The sequence below is a fragment of the Larus michahellis genome, chromosome 11 (assembly GCF_964199755.1).
Source record: "Larus michahellis chromosome 11, bLarMic1.1, whole genome shotgun sequence".
NCBI lineage: Eukaryota > Metazoa > Chordata > Aves > Charadriiformes > Laridae > Larus > Larus michahellis.
Window position 1 is genome coordinate 4,870,963 of NC_133906.1, and position 17,771 is coordinate 4,888,733.

Genomic DNA, 17,771 nt, shown 5'->3' on the forward strand with positions numbered 1-17,771 from the left:
CCAGCAAGGAAGCTATTTTTGTAGTTAGTAGCAGTTAGTAGTATTCCTTCCTCTCTACTGCATCATTTTTTCAGTTTTGCTTTACAGTTGTGCCACTGCTTCATTTGGAGCCATCATCAGCCTCATTTCTCTACTTGTAAGGTCAGAAAGTACCCTTTGCCACTCTCCGAACTGAAAAAGAACCTATGCAGCTTGTGCGCATATGAAGAGAGAAAACCTGTTAATACGTCTCCACTGGTCACACCTTGTTAGCTATCACTAATCCGCCAACTCTTAGAACTCCAAGGCCAAATTAAAAGGTTTCCTTTTATCCCAAACTTTGCTTACTGAGAATCACGGAATCTTCAGAGTTGGAAGGGACCTCTAGAGATCATGTAGTCCAACTCCCCTGCTAGAGCAGGATTGCCTAAAGCACATTACTCAGGGCTGCATCCAGGCGGGTCTTGAAAATCTCCAGAGAAGGGGACTCCACACCCTCCCTGGGCAGCCTGTTCCAGTGCTCTGTCACCCTCACTGTAAAGAAGTTTTTCCGTGAGAAGCGCCACATCCCAGTCTGCACAGTTGGCCTTGAAACTTCAGCTTAACTACTGGGCTCAGGCCTTATAATAAATTCCTTGAAGCTGGATATCTGAAGATGTTTTCTAAATTATTTACTTGCTGTTCCTGTTACACCCTGTATCTCCGGGTAGTTTTACATAATTAAGCAAGGGAACAATATCTCACAATATTCAGAAAAAGATAAAACCTATTTTTCAAGTTTGTCAGAGGTAAAGAAAAATTATCTGGGAAACTAATGCCAACCTGCAAAATTGTTGTTACAAATATGTGTGCAAATTGTCAATGACAATAGCCTGACATCTTTAAAGTGTAATAAACTCTGGCAACACCTCTGGAGAATTTCTAGCTAACAGACCATAGCAATATACCATTACCTCTTCAAGAAATGCAAACACATGTCGGATTATATTTTAACCCAGCACTTTGCAGCATCATACCTTCATTATATAAAGCCTCTTTAAAATGTTATTGTGTTATTGCAATATAAATACATGAATGTAATTTGTCATTTCAAAGCCTTTGCAATACATCATACACAGGAAACTGCTGTATCATTTTGAAAGGGTTAATCCAACCTAACGTGGTTAGATCCGAATTTGTAATTAGTTACCGATGCCTTTACCATATACGATGCAGGCTGCATTCAGGTCCAGGCAATTAAAACCTGGAAACTCTAGTACATGCATATGATTTGTTTAGGGTTTTTTTCCTTCCCCCCACCTTTTCCAAGCACCTTAAAGCATTAAGATTTGCAGGTTGAAATATGTCCTCAAATAGTTGATATTTATGTATCATACTTGTAACACAAATACAAAAGGTGAGTTGTTTTTTTTTCTCAATACGAAATGAAAAGCACCAGAGAAGAATTAAAAAAACAACAACAACAACAACAGAAAAACCCCAAGAAAAAGTCAGTTGGAAATTTACTGGGAGAGGGTTGCAAGGAAAATATACTCCATTAATATTGCCCAGTGTAGACCAAGGCATTTTGAACCAAATTACTGTCTGTTCTAGCCTTTTTTTGCTGTTCAGACATGATGTGAAACAATTTTTTTTAAAAAGAACTAAAAAATTCAAGTGTTTTAAAACAACCTAACTGGTTATTTCAATAGTGGAAAACAGAAAAATAATTAAAATTAATTTAATATAAAAATATTGCACGGCAGAAAATAATTTATTTCAATAAGCTTAGCAGCAATAAATATTAAAATGCTGCAGGTTTTAAGATGTAAAATAAAAATAAAAATAAATCACTAAAAGGCAGCCAGTCCATTAGCATAATTTTTCCCAAGCTTCAAATATTATGCTGTGAAGAAGCCGGTATCTTTTTGCACCTGCAGGCTGGAAACTCAGCACAAATGTAAGCACTTCATTGATGGAAATCCCCTTCGAGGCAGAGCCATTCTTCTATTAACCCCTCTCGAGCTCTAGCTGCAATGGCAATACATTCATTCTCTGGTCACCTAAGCCAGTCTGACCTCGCTCTGTGCTCAGCTTTTCCTGAACACCGTCATCGCTTCTAAGCCTCTTGCATGATCATTTGCTTTGATTCTTCATTCCTTGACATCTCTTTTTGGCTTGTTATATGAAAACCCTAAAATTTATAAAAGCATTCCAAGATTCATCAGCTTGATTCACAGTCTGGGCTTTTAGCGCTGCTGACAGCCTGGACAAACCCTGTCCCTAAGCTGCTGGTTCATTTTGGGATCCCGCTGAAAGAAGGGCGAGACGTGAATCTCAAAGTCTTAGTGCAGCTATAGCCATTTTTTGTTCTCCTCCAACCAATTGTATCACGTTCAGATATCATCAGATGAGAAAACAGCTTGATAGTGATTTGTAAAGAACCTGCACAGTGAGAGAATTACAAGTTTTTAATACCAACACTTTTTTAAACTTTTCTAATGTGGCTGTCAATGTCTTCTTTATGCAGTCACAACACATCTCAATGCCCTCACCCCAATATTTCTACTAAAATCTTTGAATATCGTATGAATAAATTACTCAGGTGTGGCAAAACTTATATTTTTTTTTATTTCTAATATTTCATGTAAGCACTGAGTGTTTCACATGGTTCCATACCGCGTGGTGAGGCAGCAGAAAGGAACGCCCGCTTGTTTATGTTTGCTCTGGTGCCATCTGAGTCACCTGGAGCTACACTAGAAATGGAAGATCGCTCGTGCTCCAAGAGTAAGCCCACGCGCTAGTGAGAGGAACGTGCGGAAGGCTGCAGATAATCCATTGGAGAACAACAGGAAATAAGTCTAAACCAGACTGTGCCAGGTGCTACGCCAAAGTTTGTCTCCAAGAAAGATCTGGCTTCAGAGAAAAGAAACCTTGCCATAACATTTTCAAAGGGAGGTGGGAAGGACCTACCACAAGGTTCCAGACAAGCCATTAACCCATCAAGAGGCACCGAGAAAGCATTAAAAAGCTATGAGATCTGCATTGAAATAAAGCTCTGTTGCTTTACGTGGATATAATTATTAAAAGCACTATAAAAAAGACAGAGGATTCACCACTGTGGTAAAACAGAAAATGTTCGTGTTTTTTTTTCTTTCACACAGTTTTCAGTATATGAATAATTCTGTTTTCTCTGGGGAGTGTTTCTGTGTAATTGAGAGCTTTGGCAGACTGGGCTCCAGATCACCCCATGAGAGAACCGGAAGCCTTTCATGGTAGAAAGAATTTCTATAGTATTTTAGAGGTGGTAATAATTGCAGATAACTGCAATGCAAGATATTTTTCCATACTCTAAATATATCCTCATCAAAAAGTTCAGCCCTGAGCTGAAGAAGCCAAGCCCAAGGGTACATATAACAAAATAGTTCTTCCCCTCAGAACCCCAAGCAGGTCACGCGTATCTTTCAGACATGTTTTGGGAGGCACAGTTCCTTCAGTTGCAGAGAACGTGACATTCTAACTGAAAACATGGTACTACATGTACTTCCTTCAAGTAGGTCACGATTAAAACTCTTCATCCAGAAAAATTACTCAGCATTTCTCAAGAACAAAGGCCAAGTAATTCCCATTTTTCTCCTGAATATCTGATATCCTTCATTTTTGTCCTGACATTCGGCTAAACAGGATCAGCAAATGTCAAACATCAAAGTTATTCCAGAATATAAGCAAATCAAATGATTTTGCCCCTAAAATCAAGTGCAATTGTGTTAAAACAACTTCTCAAACAAAAAGATTTCAAAGTTACATAATATGTAAAAAGCTCTATTTAAACATCCTTAGATCTATTCCTGAGAGCAACCTAAAAAAAAAAAATCCACATAAATTCAGAGTTTTAAGATGACTGACAGGTACTACATGCTTGCTACCCATTGGCTGTAGGATTCCTCAGGTTCCACCCTCTCCCAGCAGCGAGCTGCACACCAGAAGAACCGCCACCAGGATTCCTCAAGCAGTACTCACCAAAGACAGCAGGAAGCTGTGCATCCAGCCCCACACCTACCAGGTCATCCCGATGCTGGTAACTGCTCTTTAGACAGAAGACTGAAGTGGGCTGCCGCTGCTTTCAAGGAGCTTGAAACAGTGTCTTGGGTGGCCTAACTTCTACACTCATCACACAAAAAGCTAGATACAGAAAATCAGGCAATAAAGATACGTGCTTCTTTTCTAGGGGGGCAGGGAGGAAGGCGCAATTTCAACCACTTCATATTTCTCAGACCAAGTCAAAACTACAAAACCACAGCTGTAGGTGTGTGGAACTATAACTGTTCGTACGGTTATAATGCAGCACCAGGCAGATACGCTTCAAATAGAAATATTTAAATGCTTCACAGGGTTGATGTGAGACACAAGAACTTGGATACAAATTGCATACATGCCATACAATGGCACAGACAGGTGACTTCTCCGGCTCAGCAGCAGGTATAACAGATTTTAAGATGACTCTGTAGGAAAATAATGTTCATGAAGAAACCAATAGCCCTGTTTTAAATGGGCACAGAATGGTTAAAATATTCTGCTGTCTGGATGAAGGGGAAAATTGAGAAAATAGGTTGCTTTTTATTATCAGTGGGATGCCTACATGGAAAAGGTCAAGCTGAATGTGAATTTGGACACCTGTACGGTATGCACATGGGAACCACTGATAGCAGAACAGGAGTAACTCCAGCAGCACGTACTCATCCGGTGTGTCAACAGAAGTTGGCAGTGAATGTTTCATCTCTGTGGCTACTGAATAGGCTCTACACTGTTCCTCAAAACATCTAATGATTTCAGATCTCAACATCTCCGTTTAAGAGACACTTCCCAAAATGTTCTCAGAGAAAACTAAGTTGTTCAGTAGAAACAGAAATCCTATTTTCTGATTTAAGTAGAAGGAAAGGACTACTACACTAGTACTATTTCTTAATTATTTTTTAATAGGAGTGTCAAATAAAAGGGAACCTTGTTTTCTCTTTGCAGGCCACAAAGAATTGTGTTTTGTTGGGAGTACCAACAGTCTGTGATCCAGAACAATTCTTTGTCCTGTTACTGGCAGGTTTTGCTACTCTAATATTAGCTCTTTCTCTGTAATTAGAATACAAATTAAAGATTGCCAGTGAAACAGCACATACTATACCAGTACTAGAGAATAAAGAGCTATCATTGAATTACAGAGAAACAGGAAAAAAAAAATTACTGTGGCTGGTCCAGGCTGGAAAAGAAGTTTAAAGGGCTCAGAATTCATTTCTATGTGTAAGTAATATATGTATTAGTATATATATGTGTATTAGTAACGTGGGTAACATAGCTACAGGGCACTTTCAAGACAAGACAATATTAAACAAAAACATCCAATCCAGTCATTTTCTAGAGCTGAAGTCTGCGGACTTATTGGAGTAAGACAGAAATCTGTGAATATAGTGCAAGTCAAGCACCAGTTAAAAATCATCCAGCTCTTAAATCCTTCCTAGTACTGATTCAGCAGGTAGAGAATTGATTACTTCTCTAAGAGGCAATAATTTCACAGATGCTGGATCTGAACAAAAAAAACTCTTCCTAAGCATCTTTCCTGCAGTTTCTCAACGAGCTGCAAAACAAGCCGGTTCCTTGAACCAAAATAAATAAAAAAGTTGGCAGAAATATAGAATAAACTTTTAAGGTGTCTGTGCCAAAATTAAGCCCTGGAAGGGGTATTTCTCCTCTAACTTAAACAGAGTGTGCCTAATTGTCACTGGCACTAATTTGGCTTCAAAGCCACCTGCTTGTCTATCTAATAGATTCAAGAAATCTCCATATCCAAACACACTTCAATACCAAAGCACGAAAGATCTCCATTTTTTATACACGGACCGGTCTGAAGCACCAAGCCGTACAAACTTGGTTTCTGCTAACGAGATGATCTCACATCCTTCTGAAATCCTCACGCATAATAAAATTTCAAGAACTGAGAGTAAGAAACATGGGTATTTACAGCAATGATAAATCACTTGCACCAGAGGAGCTTGCTGAGAACACCTACATTCACCCATGTAGTAACCTTTTACAGCCGGTAGCTCAGAAAGATACAAGACTCCAATAGGCTGACTAAGAATAAATATCTGTCCTCTAACCCAACTAATAGCTGTGTAAGCCCGAGAACACACCATCCGTCAGCACGATTTTCTGACACAGACCAGCAAGAGTCAGGAAGGGATGCAAATAGAGAAAACTTCCCCAGATGGCTTCAGCAACTGCTGGAACCAAGGAGAGACACTAAATTGAAAATACCAAACATGAACAGATTTACTTATTTGGCTGAAAATATAAACACAGATGAATTAATCTTTCCTAAGCCAAGTTAAATCCTTAATGTAACTTGAATCCATGTTTATTTCAGTATTTTCATTTACTCTGCAAAGAGCTAATCTCTCTCTCTTTCTAAGTCTTTTCCAGCTTTTGGTCTCAAATTCTCAGTTAGAACAAATATTACTAGATTGCTTGGTGATGTGTCTTGCTTAGGGAAGTCTTCCTTTCAAGGAAAGATGGATGATCAGCATTTGGAGGATGGGATTCTATTCTTCTGTGTCCAACAGAGAGGCAACAAGCTTCCCTCTATCTGTGAAGCAGAAGATATATTTGGAGCACTAATTCTATCCACAGACACTGAACAGAGTTGGATAAATGGCATTTCCAAGATTCCTAGCTCTCTGAGATAATGACAGACAGAGCCTTGATGGCTACAATTAGTAGATATTAATGGCTTCTTCCCTAGTTCTTCAATTAGAGTTAAAATTACAAACTTATATAACATTCCTTCTGGGTGACTGGAAGTTACATGTGCAAAGTAAAATCAAGGATTGTGACAAAAATGCCTTAGTATGCCATATGCCTACGTACATATCCCATTCCATTCAACACTGATGTACAGTACGTCATTCTTGAGATAACCAGAGGTGGAGTTTTCTTTTCTCTGGGATTAGTTGACTTCCTAGAAATAGCCAAATGAAATAAAATTCCTGTTTGATGAATTTGAATACCTTTCTATCCTGATCACACGTATATCGTGTACATAAAGCAGGACACAGACTTTTGAGCTAGCAGCAACGTAATACGTCTGTCCACCCAGGCGGGAGCACTGCCACGCTGATGTCTCATAACAGTGGAGAGTTATGTGTTATATCCTGTTATATCCACAGGTATGATGTGGATAACAGTCCACATCAAGTTAACAAAATCAGTCTTTTTTGGTAAAGTTTATTAAATTACGTGTCAGACACCAGACAAGCTCTAGTTCCAGTGCCAGCACAGACTCAACTAGTGAAAATGTCTCTGTTTGTGCTTTTTCCCCCCTCTCTCATTAGAAAGGATTAGATTAGAAATAAATTATTTACTTTTAAGTTCAGCAAAATTATGTTTTAATTGAATGTCAAGCTAGGTTCCCGAGTGCCTAAGGCAGTCTTGAAATAACACATTATGATTCTCAAAATCTTATATTAGAGCTTTAAGAAAATATCCTTCATAATACTAAATGCCAATCTGTATACGAAAATTGTCCACTGGCAAAAGCTAGAGTTTACGTGTTTGTGCAACAAATGATTTTCCGCTCATATTAATTCTTTGCCTTTTCTAATTAAGATGGCAACAATTTTAAGTAATAAAACTTAATGTGCCTTCCCTTTAAAATGCGTTTTTTTTAAAGCACCAGAATGGGCAAACTTACAGATCCAAGTTTAGGAAATTTATCTCAATTACCTCATCCACAGGAAAGGAGAGAATAAACCCCACAATTCTTGACCAGTAATTGGATCACAATTTCTAAAGCAGAACATTAGAATCCAATGAGACTCAGCTGCTCAATTATCAAACAGTGCCATCTGATAAAAATTACCTCTTATTTTTAAGCTGCAATAAAATGAATGTCCTTGTTCCTCGGCATCAAAAAAAATGTCACCTGAAACTTATTTGTATTAGCATAAGAAGTGATTTAAGGGTCAGCTAAGTGTCCGGCATCTTCCAGGCTCCTAAGCTGATGTTCTTAATCGGTCAGTATGACTGATGAGTTTTGAGGATTTTTGGTCTGTCTAGATCTGTGCATCTCTCCCAAGAGACGAAATATAAGCCAAGAGCAGGAAAACATTTTAAGAAGGCAAATATAGGACTATTAGGACACGTAGGGAACAGATGCACAGACGCAAAGTGGTTTTTAATCTTGGTCTTGAATCAAAAGCTTTGCTTTGCGATTTGTGGAATATAGACCAAAACAGAAAATCCATCTGCCCGTTTGCTCCACACATAGTTGACACAGAAATACCCCACATGATTTAAAGTATGAAACATAGCTGGGTACAGGAGCCATGTAGTTATATTTACTTTCCTACGGATGTCTAAAATCACGACTTTTTGTTTGCCACTCACCATTACACAGATTCTTCTGAATTAGTTTGTGTAACGACAAAGCCTGAATGTCCAATGTAAAACTTCCCATGAAGGGAAGCGTATGCCCAAAGAGCTTGCAGAGAATGGAAAAGTCAGCTAGGAAAGACACTGACAGATACTCACTGCTCAGGAAGACACAGCAAGCGGTGGCAGATTTAGATTACATTCCCAAATGTCCTATCCCACCATCCTTATTTCTATTCCACCAGTCAAAAATATTTAATACTTGTGATTTAAGAATAATTTTTCTTTTCAAAATTACTGTAGAGAACATTTTTGCAATGCCAGCTATTCACAGTGGTTGTTTCTCTCACAATAATCCTTTAAAAAGTTAGAGTTTCCTGAGAAATGTGATAATACATAATTAACTATTCACTGCTACTTCTGTCAGATATTCTGTATTAAAAATCGGAAGCTTTGTCTTATCGATATCTATTTTACAAGGAAGGGGTTTAATGAAAAATTTAGATTAGAGAGCACCCTTAGAGGTCATTTAATTCTAACCCCTACTTAACCGAGGGCTGCCCTCAATATCATGTCTTGTTGCTTAGAATCTTTTTCAGTAGAAGTTTGAAAATTGTGATAAAAATCCTGCAACCTCTCTGGGTGCCAATTCCACCGCATTATTGCTGTCATTGTGAAGAAAGTTTTACTTAAGTCCAACTAAATGACTCTAGAGAGCCCACTCTCACTTGCACAAGAGCTCTTCCTTTTGTTCTTAATATTTTGGATTTTACTTTCTGTAATCAGAAAAGCCCACACAACAAAGATTTAGCAGAAAGATATGGATCACATGGCATTTTAATGCATTTTCACACAGAGTGCTTGTAATTACCTTTCTGAATTCTCCCGTCCTTTGATATTCACACAGCATCATGTCAAAGAAAATAGGGATTGTGGCTTTTCGTAGTTCAACTTCTGGAATAAGAGTCATTTCCAAGATGGGTCCAACCATCCCCGGAATAAAGCAGATTTTATTCTGGCCTGAAACAGAAACACAAATTGGTTATTTGAAAGGAGAGAAAAAAAAATTTAGGGAAACATTTAGGACATGCAATCATTTAAAGCAGTGTTTTAAATCACCTATGTTGGTAAAGTCTTACAACTTAGCCACTCATCTCCATTCCTTCTCAAAAGCTGTTAAGCATGTTAATGGATATCGTCTCATTCTAAGATGCCAGAAATACATATGCCAGCTTAGTTAACATGTTCAGTGAACATTTCAGTTTTTCAGCTTTTGACATCTCGTTTTGAATACCTGGAGTGATAAAAAAACCTAAGAATCCCCCATATTCTATCACTATGGGAGCGCCACATGGTGTAACCTTTCTGGCTTACCAAGGAGAAAAACATTACTTGCTTTCATTTCGTAATAACATCAAACATTGTAACCAATAAATCAAACCAATGCATCCAACATTGAAAGCAATAACAGAAACCCTATCTACACAACTCCTAAAACCCCACAAAATTATCTTGTAGCACAAGTCTTACATCAGCTGCCAACGAACATCCAAATCTGCAAAAAATTCAACCACGTCCAAGATGTTCTTCAAATGCTGATTGTTTTTTGGGGAAGAAAAAAATTTGATATGTGGAACAGACCAGCATCAAAATCCAACGACCTGCGTAACAATGTCAATACTGTCTAAACCTTGTAAAAAGATAACGTATTCTCACGAACAATTAGACTTGTTCAATAACTAAACAGTAATCTGATTCTGATTTTCCTCGCATATGGTTGCCAGACTAACGTAACTCTAAGCATAACGGAACTATGACTTCAGTGGTTTTTTCTTCTACTCAGGATGCTTAAAATCATTATTAATCCTACTTAAATCAGTAATGTCAATAAGATTGAAAAGAATCTTAGGACAACTGAATAACTTCCAATACCTAGATGTATTAGACCTTACAGGTCTGTAATTGTTGAAACGCACAGAAATTCATGCATTACGTAGCTATCCATTCACCTCTAAAAATCTTCACTCTCCCACACAATCCTCTTCAATGAGTAGAAAAGAGAAACTTTCAGTTAGGTGACCGGGAGACTAATCTTACACTTAAAACCAAAAGACCTTAGCACACATCTTTAAATAAATAAAATATATATTAAAAAAAGGCTTTTTGAAGACTATCTGGCCATCAGCACCTGTTATTTCCATTTCAGGAATTAAGAGTGACATCTCCTCCAACCTCACAAAGACTGAACGGCTGAAGTGGACAAAGGAAGATCATCTGCCCCAGAGCACAAGGCAAGTCAGTTTATAATTTGAAAGGCTCTCTCGAGGTCACAGTATGAGATCCTGACAAGCATTTGCCTGTTTCAATCTTGCCGTGTATGTATCCCTCAAATGTGGTTTATACTTAAGATGCTCCACTGCTTTTCAGAATGCAGATCACTTTTTGTTAAAGCTACAGAAAGGAGCCTGAAATTATTGAGAATAAATGGAAGGGACATGTATTATTAAGTGAGAACTATTATATATTAGTTTGAAACATTTCTCAATCTGCATGCCTCGCTTTTTCCATTGGGTATATAAGACAATATTATTTAAATAAATTAATAATGCATTTGGATATTAGAAAACAATCCTTTGGTCTTCAACATTATGCTAGACAAAACTGCTAAAGGCCCTTAAAATTTTATAAAGCCATTGCGCTTGCTGTTTTTAACACAGACTCTCAGATTCAGCGTAAGTAGGATGCAAAGAGCAAACCTGCAATACACACAGGTGGCAGAGTTCTTCTGCAAGATTTGTTGTACTTTGTAGTACAGTGAAAACTTGAAATTTTATGTTAACAAACAGATGTTAATGGCTCTAGAATCAAGAGTTCACTTGAAAACAATTAATTTCAAATTTACACCTACCAATATTAAAAAGGACAATAGTGTTAAACTAGAAAATTAATGACTATGCTGAAAACATTTGAGAGTCTGCCAATTATTCAGCAGAAGTATCAAATCCTTTGAAATCTTGACTACATCTTTTTGATACATGAGAGTATACTGATTCATTAAAAAAAATTCTACTAAAAATACTAAAATAAAAAATTTAAGAAAAGAAAAACTGAAAGGGGTATATGTCAGCAGAAGGAGTATGTGCAAGGTGATGAAAACATCCAAAGTCTCCAGGCAAGCACTGATACGCTGCTACACCTTGAAACTAGAATGTTTTAATAGAGATTATAAAGAAATTGCACGTGTCCTAATAGAAGAACTTTTCAAAAATTTTCCAAGATAAAACAAATGTTCTACAGTTAATAACAATCACTTTCAGTGCTTTTTGAAAATCATAGTTGGCTTCCTTGTGTAATAATGTGACATTATGGCCTCTCCAACGCTTATTTACCTCGCACATTGCTGCGTCAGAGGTTGTAACACACTGCAAAACTTACTGGGCCAACTCAGAGGCGAGAGGAAAGGTGACTACTAGAACGTGAACACGCTAAAAGGAGAAACACGGAATTACTTTTGCCTCTACAGGAGGTATTGCCACCTCACTGAGGGAAGAAAATATCCCCATTTTGAGATGACGTTTCTTTGCAATAAATATGGTATATCAGGGGAGACAAAGATGTGTGCTGCACTGCATTGTATTTATGAATAAACCAGTAGACTATATAGCAGAGGAAGGCAAACAATGCACTGTCCACTTGAATTCTGTGTGTTGGTTTCTGTATGCTTGGTATTTAGTTCAGAATAAATTCTCCTTTCCCATTCACTTCCAGCCAATCACTTTAAATCTTGCCTTGTATGCAGAAAGGCAATCCTTTTAATTCAAGTATCTTCAAATTTCAGATACTGTGGGTGTACTTTTGATGAAATTTGAATAACATGCAAAAAATATTGATACTACTGGGAAAAAAATGCTCTTTTGTTGCAGGCACTGAGAAGATTCCACACCATTCTTAAAATATAAACTTCTAATACATAGAGATTACACAAGTTGGATGAAGTTTCCTGCATTTTAGCTGAGTCAGAACAATGAGGACCTCAGGAAATAGGGAAAAATACTGTTAGCTTGTGCTCAGCACTCCACTAAAGTGGCACACGGGAACAAAAGTCCAGAACTGGCTTGCGGTCAAGAGATCTTAGACAGAATGGTTGTAAAAGCCTTTTTCTCTGTCTTCTTTCTGTTGTTAAACTGATGAAATCTACTCTTTTCATGATTAACTGGCTGAAATTAGACACTCAGCTTACATTTCAAAGTATAATCATAAGTATCATCATAATTGTCTTCATTGTATATTTAAAAACCCCTCTATAATACATATTTTCATAGAACAATACGTTATTGTTTCCTCTATTATGAGCTCTGAAAGGGGCAGTAGCAGGACACAACTGTACAATAAATGTAAAAACATTTTGGAATTTTAATCCAGACAGCTTCCAAATATGAGCCTACTAATTTCTGGAACTGTAGCTTCAGCCTGAGCGGTAACCTTCTCAGGGAAAATTTTTCTGGTTGTCAATTTCAGCAAAATAAGGTTTCTGAAATCTTCTGATTTCAGCCATCTTTGAAATCTGAGAGAAGGTTGGGAGCTCTCTTCGAAATAAAAAATAGGCAGGAGTCGAACAGTATCTCACATCAGTTCCAAGCTTCATCACAGAAGTGAAAACATATTATAAGTTCAAATAGCAGAAATACTTACAAAAGCAATTCGTGTCAGATATTTTTGAATGAAACAAGCAATACGCTATGGATTCAGCTGCAATTAAGTTCATTTGCCTACTCACCAAGTTTGTACCACATGTCACGGATAGCAAAGCCAATTAAACGTCTCATATCTCCATATCTAGAAAAAAAAAGAAATATGAAATGTATCATTATCTTTATCATCACTTTACTATAAAATTAAAGACATAAGCTAAAGTATACATTTTTGCTTACTTGTTCTGGATTTTGTTGTATTTTGCATGAGAAAAGTTTTCTAGCTGTAGTGAATCCTGGGTAATAAAAGCCACAGCCAAATGAAAGTAGTTGTTCCACAGCTGTAAATTGAATATAAGGAAATGATAACAGTTTTGAGAAAAGCAGGAATAATATTAAACTATGCATAATGCTTAACAATTTATGAAACCAAATGATGCAAGCAACACGAGATTTTTATATTATGCAAAGATGTACATCATTAGTATTATGCTATTAGCAGAAAAGCAAGAAAGATGAATTTTAATAACCACAACTACACATTTGCTCTTAAGACAGAGCAGCTGAATAAATATTGCTAAAAAAGATTCATATGGGATTCGTTAGCTACCAACATTAAGCCATGAACCAGAGCAGGGCCAGTGAAATATCTTACATGCCGGTGAATCTTAACAACCTGGAGCCAAAGGCACCCAATGTAATTACACTGGATTCGAGAACTACTTCAAAAGGTATCTGCTGGCTTCTCTTTGGATTCTAATTCAAAAACGATTCGTGTGACATTCCAATATATTTTGTTAAGAGCTCTCTACATGAAACAAGGACAAAAGACATCCCTAGATAACTACTATTAGTCCTGAGCCATGTAACTTGAACTAGAAGAAAACCCCTTATATTTCCAGGGCGCAACCCGTTGTTTCTGAAAGCAAATGACTTGTTCTCCAGACAGTCAAAGCGAGGTACTACGCGCTCACGCTAGAGAAGGAAAGGGGAAAAAGGAACTTCACTAGGAAACACGATTCAAGGAAGTAAATACTATTTTCAGAAGCTTCTAAGCAGTCAGCAATGGCTTTAGATACTTCTCTTAAAAATTCAGCTGCATGTAAAAATGTAGGTAGTAGGCATCAAGCAGACAGCAGAAAGGCAACAGTAAATGTATTCAGTGGTAATTTAAAGGATGGAAACAAAACATATAACAGTATTACAGAGCCCTCAATTTTGAATGGTGAAATACAACCCCAGGTTGGGAACCCACATTAATCAGCTAAGAAAGATAACGTTTCATCAAAAATTTCAGTGACCTCTGTCCTTTATAACCTGGAAAACTCTCTTGTGCACAAATAACCAGGAAAAATAGATATCAGCACACAAAGAAAACCTCAAAAACACAGGTATTTCCTACAATAAATAAAATCCTCAAACTCCCTCTGTAATGTGAAGATCCTGCATTTCATTTATTCCTCCCTCGAAGGCCCAAGGAAAGCCCTCCTTCATAGACTTGCTCATTTAAAAGCCCTTAGGAGGGCTCTTTCTGTCCTTTAAGCATTTACAGTCCAGAGAGCAGTTACCCTGGTGCAGACACACAGCCTCAACAGCGTTTCACTGGGGCCAGTTGTTAATCTGATACTTATCACACCGTTCAAAGATGCTCTGAATTCCCCCAAACCAACCACAGCCTTATCAAAAACCGCATTTGAAAATGAGCACTAGTAAGGCTGAAGCTTTTTTCCCCCTTTAATACAAACATTTGAATCATGTTCATATCTAATTTTTGACAGTACCAACAGTACATACTAATTCAGAGCATTTTTCCCCAGGATAGATGTTATTTATGCCCTGAAAAGCCTGGTTTCCCCCCTTATCAAACACTTTAAAAGATTAATTTGACCAATTTAGAGTTTTCAGTCCCTTGAGAAGCTGTATTTATTGATGTGTTGGGAATATACTTTGCATATGTCAATTACACCAGTAAAATGGAAAATTTCTCAAATTGTTCTAGATTATGGGAAGAAAAACGAAGCCTTATTACTACAGTTAATGGTCTATTTATTCACTTAATTCAAAGTTCAAATGCCACCTCTGTCAGAGATACACCCTAGAGACTCAATATCCTTATTTATAAAATACATTTCCATTCGTTCCCAAAGATGGCTGAAAAGACACGATCCTTTGCATTTCAATAGCACATTCAAGTTAAGGACCTGCAAGCTTTTAAGTACCAAAACTAACTTTAAAACCCAGTGAGACAAAGTAGTCTCTCAAAAGTAAAAAAATCGCAAAAGCTGAAAGAAAAATATTTTTAAAAAAATCAAAAAAATATACTTGAGAGACCTGCTTTGTTTTATCTTAGGCCCACAATAACATTACGATGTTGCGCATTTGGACATGCAGCTACCGGGATGTGGCAGGGCTGAGTGAAGCAGCAGTGACAGGAGAGGACCAGGGCTCTCGTGCTCTGACTTGTGGGATACTCAGCTTTGCTGCTTGACATGAGCTCCAGTGCTGAGTTGTCACCCAGGGACAGAGCACCGGGAGACAAAGCTAGAGCTGAGAAGGAACCTTGTCTGTAATTAGCTATCAATTGTTCATTGCAAACTCCTACTGAGAGGCAGCACCTGACAGTAAGAGCACAGGCTGCCTTCCTGTGCTGTAACACTTCAATACATGGCGATGGAATTGGCAGAGTCAACCGCATCAACCACGCCAGCCCCAGGCTGGGAGGGCTACGGATGTGCCAGCACCCCTCTAGAGAAGGGCAGAGGGAACGCAAAAGAAAAGAATCTCTCATTCCACTTTTTTTCAGCAGACATGTGCCTGCCCCCTAGAAAACATGACAGCTGCTGTATTGGAAAACGTGAAAGTAATTTAGTAAGGAATTTCTAGCCATCTCACAAAGAGGAGGAGATGTGGATGATTTTTCAGGGTAACTACCAAAGGCAAACAGTGCTGCCGCGTCCTTCATACACCCTCCTGAAACCAAGGCCCCTTTTGCACTAATGCCTTTTACCCGTTGGGGTTTGCTACAGATGTTTTTGTTCAATTCTTTTTGATAACGTAGGAGAAACATGGATTTACACTGCAGAGTAGGACAATTTAAGCTATGACTTCAAAAGACAAATTTTTTGTTAGAAAAATCTGTTGAAGTTATTCCTCCTTTACTATTTCCACTCTTTGTTCCTCTCCATTATGCCTCAACGCTTTAGAGCATTTTAAGAAAATTTGGTAACTTCAAGGATCATCCACTATCTTTAGGAAAGATACAGACTACTCTCTCAGCATAAAAGGCTCTACAATAGTTTGGCAAAATCCTTCTTAGAAATTATTTGGATGAAGTTGATCCTCAGAAAATGAAGAAGGCCGACTAAAGGACCTCTCAAGTTTCTCATTTCAATTAATAACATCTTTAGTTTTAAGTGCTTCTCTATATTCACGTTTTCACAGTCTGAGTAGTTGCAAGACACTGATTTATAGGGGTTTTTTTCCTAAAAACGTAAACATGAAAAACAGTAAAAGAACCTTTAAAACATTTAGATCTTCACCTACCAAGGATCTGAATATGTATAGATAATAATGGGGTTTGTGGGGGTTTTATGTGGTTTTGTGTTTTTGTAATTAAGAAAACATGCTTTGCATTATTCAGACCTTCTTTAGTCCAGTAGCAGCTTTTTTAATAGGTCTATTTACAGGACTGCTAAAAGGTTTGCAGAGCTTTTATTTGTAGAAGAAACGTAAGGTACCTCCCTGAGTTCTACTTTTAAGTCTCTTAAGAACATTAAAAGGGTATCAGAATTCTTTAGATGGAACTATTTATTGACTATAATGTTGTTTCACTTACTCAAAGCCTCCAGATATTTGACAAGTCACGAATAAAAGAGCAAGCATTAACACGTTGCCTTGAACTACATACAAGGCTCAGTGATGAACTACAACATCCCTGGTTGTTTGGTAACATCCTGGAGCGCACAGAATTGCCACAGGAAACTTATCTGAAATAAAAGTTCCAGGTGTAGACTGCTGCTTTAACTTTTGAAAGAGGCAGTGTTACACCTTAATAACATTTTGACAGATACACAGTCTTTACAGTAGTTTGCGTGGCTTTGGCAGCATACGCATACTGATGTCCACCAGATCTATTTTAGTTGCTTTTAAAAATTACTGACACATTGTGCAGTAAAAATGATCAAGTGTTCCAGAAATGATAAACTACAAATTGGTTGGTAACAAATTGAAATAGCCTAAAAGATGCTATATCAGAAATACGTGAAGGATTTGAGAGTTTCCAGCAAGGATATTTACTAAAAAGAAATGCGAAGTTTGTCAAATGAAACATCCTTCCCTAGGATTCAAAAATCTTAATTAACATATTACATACCTACATTTGTGAAGTCACACCTTTTGAATGTACAAATGTTTTCATGAAATAAATGAGGAAAAAGCTCTACATTTCATACTTGGAGGCCACTGTGAGTATGAACTGAATGTTCTACCTTTCTTTTTACTATTGTCTTTTAAACTCTGGTGTAACCGCTTACGTGACTGCTCTGTAGCTACACGTGACTGAGGTATTTCACGTTAAGGACCAAGAGACCAATATCCAAATAGTTTTTCACATAGTAAGCCTAAACACTCACGTGCAGTAGAGTAGAATCACTTAAAACAGTCTCCAAGTTGCAAGATTAACCATAAAATATAAACCCCAAGAAA

At 37.5% G+C, this 17,771-nt stretch overlaps 1 protein-coding gene across 1 annotated transcript in view; it reads right to left on the reverse strand.

The window, feature by feature from the left end:
* The window catches only part of DOCK2 (dedicator of cytokinesis 2), a 196,222-nt gene that overhangs the window by 33,780 nt on the left and 144,671 nt on the right, over window positions 1-17,771 (reverse strand). The window contains exons 31-33 of the mRNA XM_074603976.1: window positions 13,308-13,408; window positions 13,154-13,212; window positions 9,248-9,396 (exon numbers count right to left, since the gene is read on the reverse strand). Coding sequence (XP_074460077.1) covers window positions 9,248-9,396; window positions 13,154-13,212; window positions 13,308-13,408 — 309 coding nt within the window. The remainder of the gene's footprint in view (window positions 1-9,247; window positions 9,397-13,153; window positions 13,213-13,307; window positions 13,409-17,771) is intronic.